The sequence below is a fragment of the Amborella trichopoda genome, chromosome 11 (genome assembly GCF_054954075.1).
Source record: "Amborella trichopoda isolate Santa Cruz 75 chromosome 11, AtrichopodaSantaCruz75HAP2 v2.0, whole genome shotgun sequence".
In the NCBI taxonomy this organism is placed as follows: Eukaryota; Viridiplantae; Streptophyta; class Magnoliopsida; order Amborellales; family Amborellaceae; genus Amborella; species Amborella trichopoda.
The window spans coordinates 87,089-93,088 of record NC_142346.1 but is presented as its reverse complement, the minus strand read 5'-3'; the positions used below and the strand labels follow the sequence as shown (position 1 = coordinate 93,088).

At 36.6% G+C, this 6,000-nt stretch overlaps 1 protein-coding gene across 20 annotated transcripts in view; it reads right to left on the bottom strand.

The window, feature by feature from the left end:
- Nucleotides 1–2,617: 2,617 nt before the first annotated feature.
- The window catches only part of LOC18441503 (pentatricopeptide repeat-containing protein At4g18975, chloroplastic), a 35,536-nt gene continuing 32,153 nt past the window's right edge, over nt 2,618–6,000 (bottom strand). For 11 of the 20 annotated variants that reach the window (XM_088851826.1, XM_088851832.1, XM_088851836.1 and 8 more), the window contains one exon: nt 2,618–3,185. Coding sequence is in view for 13 of the 20 variants with exons in the window: in XM_088851836.1 (XP_088707962.1) it covers nt 3,024–3,185 (162 nt within the window). In the remaining 7 variants the exon portion in view is untranslated. The remainder of the gene's footprint in view (nt 3,186–6,000) is intronic. The other 9 variants (XM_088851828.1, XM_088851824.1, XM_011627697.3 and 6 more) reach the window with 1 other exon arrangement.

Genomic DNA, 6,000 nt, shown 5'->3' with positions numbered 1-6,000 from the left:
AGTTGAATAGGTTGTTAGTAGAGAGAGAGAGGGGTAAGGAAAAAGAAAGAGGTTATCAGCCGTGAGAGAGACACCAAAGAGAGAAAGATAGGTTGTTAGTTGAGAGAGAGAGATTGCAATAATATTTTTTTTTTCCCAAAAGAAGGAATGAATTTCACCTAAAACAAGAATATGGTTAATTTTACATTTTAATAATCAATATTTGAGCATTTTTTTATTTTTAAGTGGCATTCTTACATTCTTCCTATAATGGAGTTTTACTCCAAATTTACTGCCAATTTATGAACCATTTTAACAATATTACACCTTTTTCTAAAGTATATTTTTTTTATGGCGTTACTCATATTTCTACATTAATGCAATATGTTTTATGGTACATCCCTCATCTTGTGGGAAGGGATACTTATTATAATGCTGAGGGATGCATAAGATGAGGCAATATGTTTTCCCCAATTTGTAATAGGTTTTATTGGTGTAAGAATTTAATTTTATCATTGTTTTGAACTTTATTCTATGGAGATCTTTGTAATCTATGGAGATCTTTATTCTTTCCTTTTATTTTTTTTATACAAAATACTTGGAGGGATCTTCTTGTGTTTTTTTAGGTTCATGTACTTTATGAAGATTAAGGTCTCATCTTGCAATGACTTTACCCCACTACCTAATTCTTAATAGGGGAAAGATAGAGATTTGTCCCCCATCGAAATTTGCGGGAAGGAATACCTACTACAAAGTTTCCCATCTACAGGAGAAGTAATATATGAGGGGAAAATACAAAAACCTTTAAAAGTAAACTTTCTAGGCAATCTCTCTCCAATCAAGTTATGAGTTGGTTGTATTATAATATAATGCAATCACATAGAGAATCATGTTTAGTATAATGCAATCACATTTCTAAAAAATCATGTTTGTGGCATTTCTCACAAATATTTTCTTCATCTCAATAATCAATCCCAAAAAAAAAAAAATTCGATTTGAACCCTAGATATGGTCAAAATGAGCCCCTTCCAACAACGAATCTAGACCATTCATTTGGTGAATTTCAAAATCTTAACCTTTACAAACTCGAAAGCATTTTGTTCTTTTTTAATAATAAAGCCATCCAAAAAAATTGGAAAGAAAAAAACCTTCTAAGCCCTAAATCTAAACATCTTATCAAAATGGACGGCCTATGTTAATTGAGTTAAAAAACACTTTCTAGATTGCATTTTTAAAATTTTCTTTTTTGTGATTGTTCATTAGAATGAAAAGAGTATATATTTTAAAATTTGGATCAAAGAAATGACCTTAACATAGTTTTTGAAGATTGTTGCATTATATTATTATACAACTATTGTATGAACCCCAAGTTTTTTTTTGGCAATTTTTACATCATAATAAACTTTTATAGCAAATACCCCCCAAAATCAAAAAAATATATTTTTTTGACAAAAATACCCTTCCCCATACATAGAAATTATGTTGGGCTACGGACTCACAAATATAGTGTTGGACCAAGAGAAAAAAGTGTTTGACCACCTTTAAAAAGTGTGTAACCAAGAGAAAAAAGTGTCAGGCCACCTTTAAAAAATGTCAGACCGCCTTTAAAAAGTGTCGGACTACTTTTATAAAGTGCTAAACCGCCTTTAAAATGTACCTTTTTGACTAAATGGAATTGAGCATCAAGGTTGACAAGTGCGCAATAAGAAGCGTGCCGTAAATTCCTAACATTGCGGCCATGCAGCGTTAGTTGTTTTTCAATAAGGTAGGTTCCGAAAGCCTTTTTGTGCCTGTCAGAGTTGAGCTACGACTTGGTGCTCCGACGAAGTCAATGGAGGAAGTTTCTTTCAAGTGTGTATCTTTTGGGAGAGCTGAATCAAGACCATCTAGATAGAGTCGAGTAGCTTTCTCAACTCCTGATTGGTGTCCCTTCTCTTCGTTTCGCCTTTATGTTCTTTGTCTAAAAACTTATGACTTTTTGACTTGAGGGTATTTGCTATGAAACTTGATGTTGGATAAAAATTGTGAAAAAAAATTTGGTATCGAGAGGTTGTCTAGAACATCTACTTTTAGCAGTATTTGCAATCGTCCCAATTATAAATTTGTAAAAACTCTACTATGGGGTGGGCCCTCCACATTTTTATACACTTTTAGACAATTTAAATAAAAAACAAGAAAATGTGTTTGAAAAATAGAATGGAAGCTTTTTTAACCAATTGATTTATCTGGTTCAAAAAAAAAAAACAAACACAAAAATAGTAAATAAAAGACTTGAAATATATTAAAAAATTAATCAAATTGTTTTTCTGATAAAACCAGTCGGTTCCGTTAGAGAATTGGTACGAACCGATCTGGACCGACCGGTTCAAAGGGGAACACACCCAAATCCAGATATATTATAGGTTCTGAAATAGTCAGGAGGATTCCTAATCCAAATTGAACGATTCCGATCCAAATCGCCAAAATTTCCATCACTGAGTTTAAGTAGTTTAAAATCATGAGAGGAATCCTCCTCGCGTCTCTTCGTGCATTCGGGCCCCAAGCTCTTGAAATTTTGGCCTATACAGGAATGTGGAAGAAGGGTACCAAATAATGAAGGAAATCCACCCGAAAAATTATATCACACATTCCAGCTTCATTGCCCAAGCAATCAATTTCACATATCTACATATTACAACATCTACATATTACAACATGAGATTAGATATTTTTTAGGACAGGAACATCCATCAATGAAGAGAAAATAGAAAAGTTTAGACACTATATATAGAGTACAATTTTTTGCAAGTTAGCAAATATGTATTTCACAATATAAAAAACTTCCAAAATGTACCACAACAAATGGCCAAATGCCCAGAGGCTTAAACCATGAGAGAGAGGGAGAGTTTTCACCATGACATCTACAGTTATTTTAACAAAAATAGAATAAAAGAAAAAAGAATATGCAGCTCTCATAATTTAACAATGTTTAACAACATAAAACATCACACCTACAAGTACAAGGCAACAAGAGGAGAAGAAGTAAACCATAGAAAAAGCAAGCACTAAGTGATTTTGTTTATCCTCCCTATTCTGGTGGCTGCTTTCACAGGGTCAGTGCATGTAGTCCTCTCCCACTTGCACAGCCCTAAACAATTCTTCATTCCTTTATGTTTTTCCCTTTTCTCTCCTGTGAAAATAGTCCAGAAAGCGTTGTCAATAGGACACTGCAGATACACCATAAAAAGACTTTGATTAAGGTTGCAGAAAAGAAAGAGGCAAAATATGAACATGATATGAATCTAGCATACAATGCTCATGAAGATCATTTTCAAATAATACACCTTGGAAGACAAGAAAACAGCACAAATGCTATAGTATATCAAAATGTAGCGAACAAAAATACTCTCCAAAAGGAAGTATATGAAGTTGGACAGCCAACAAAGTAGCTACATGAGTCTTTATACTTAAATCCCGAATCAAGGATAACTTGAGTGTCGAATATATCTAGGAAAAGTTGTTTTGGAAGAAAAAAACCGTCCTGGAAATTATTGGCCACATAAAAAATCACTGCAAAGATTCTGGCCTCTATCCACAGATAAAGAAAATATACAATCTAATTATTTTAATTCTTGTTTACTAGAAATGAAGGCCTCAAAATATTCAAGGAGCTCTAGTCATTTTGGAAACAGATAAAATGCATTTTTTTACTTCCAAACAATGTTAGAGGGCTTTGCTTTGCTTCGTTTTTTTTTGTGATTATTTATTTTTGAGAAAGAGTATTTTTTTCTGTGATTATTTCCAGAATTAAAATTAATATTTCTTTACAAAACCTAAGATACACTGCCAGAAATTAATATTATTTCAAAATCCATCCCCATTTTCATGAACAGTGAGCAAAGGATAAAGCCAACTGTTGACATTATGCAAGTACCACAAGGAAAGCCAAGACTTTTTTCTTCTTCTTTATTTACTCTTTTATATTATTTATAGCAAGTGTAAAACCAGACCTCTTGTACAGTTAATTAACAAAGAATAGAGACAAAATTGTACAAAAAAGAAACGAAAAAGGACTGCCCTCTGGACCAGGGTTAGAAGATTTGTTTGGGAAGCCCCTCTTTAGTGAGGCTATCCCGAATTGCATTGGCTTCATGCCAAGCGTGTTGGGAAGACACCTCAAGAGATTCAATGGGCTAAAAAATATTCAAACACTGGCTCCAGTCTCCAAGCACAAGCAGAAATCCTACAAGCCCAATTGATTCCTAGATTGCTTTTGCACATGAAGCTAGCTGGCAACTCCAGCACCATCTTGTCCCTGCCATGGCGAGGACAGACATTTGGGTTAAGGGGTTATCAGGTCTTGTATTTCATCATTGGACAATTCTGTTCTAAACCTCGGATCAAACAGTGTGCCTAACGAGAACTTTGTTTGCTTCAGAGACATGACAACCTTGGTCAGTTGCCACTAGGAATATTATAGGGAATTGGGCTTCCAAACTGCTTTTATCATGATCATTGATGGCTCCACATCTGAATATTAGCTCTACTTTCTGCCATGAACTAAGTATGAAATGGTGGAAATATGCAGAGATGATACTTTTCCAATCCCCTAGGCCCTTGCATTGGTTGAACCTCTAGCAAAAGCCTAAGTCCTAGCAGCCATACCTTCACTGAATAACCAGCGTCCAAAGTTTAGTCATCCTGCATTGCAAAGTGCCACCGCCATTTTCCCAACATGGCCCTATTCATCTCCTTTAAGCACCAAATGTGCATTCATCCATACCTAATGGATTTGCAAACAGTGTCCCACTTTACTAGCTGAAACTTATGTTTTCCTCGTGCCCTTGACCAAAGAAAGTTCTCATTAGGAGCTGAAGTCTCTTAACAACAGATATCCTCCTAAAGGGAGACATCTGGGAAACTGGGATATTGAAGATAGTGGCTTTTATGAGTGTAGTCCTGCCTCCTTAAGGAGAGAATGTCCTTTTCAAGACGCCAGTCTTCGCACAAACCTTTCCAAGACCCCATCGCAGCGTTTATTTCTCGGTTTTCACAGGCATAGGGGCTGACCCAGATACTTGTTTGGTAATGAGTCGAACCCCATGGTCCAACCTATTTGCTAATCACTGCATTTGCATCGACCCCACCCCCCATGTGCTTGGCTTTGCTTCAAGACAGTGTAAGAACAACCACTGGAAGTCAACTTGTTGAGGGGTGATGCCACAAAACACCGATGTGTCGTCATAGTACTGTAGATGAAAGATAGACCACTTAGAGAGGACTGGAAACCTTAGGCAAAACTGTGGCTACAGGTTGGCTATTGGCTCACTGAACACTACATAAGTGATAGCAAACAAAAAGGGTGACAGCAGTTCTACCTATCAGAGAACCCTAGATGTTGAAAAGTAGCTGTTGCGAGGACTCCAATTGATCAAGACTGATGCGATACACCCAGAGATCCAGGATCTCCAATTCTAACTAAAGCTCATATGGTGGAATTGGTCCAGCAATTCCCAATTGACATGGTTGTAAGCTTTATCCCAATCTAATTTTAAGACCTAGCCGGGAACAATATATTTGTGTCTTGCATGAACGCATTCTTGTGTGAGTGCAGACCCATCGAAGATCTGTCAGTCCTTTGATGAAAGTGATTTGGTTTGGAGAGGGAACACTATCGGGAAGTTCCCTTAGTCTAGTGCCAACACTCTAAAGAGAATTTTGTAGGCGTTGTTGAGTGGATCTATGTGCCTAAAGTCTTTGAACTCCATTGCTCCTTCTGTCATAGGCACTAGGGCGATGAAATTAGAGTTCATCCCCTTGTGATGATCCCTCTATGAAAGAAGTCTAAGATAAATGGCAGTTCATCACAGCCTAAGGTGCCCAAGAATGGCAGGAACAGAGCCATTGAGACCTGTGCTGGCCTGGAGCCTTGTCTCGTAGGAGATATTACATTGCTCGTGTGTATTCCGCGAGATGGAAAAAGGATGCTTCAGCCACTCGGCCTGCTCCTCTGCCAGAGCATTTAAATTGATGTTGCCAGTC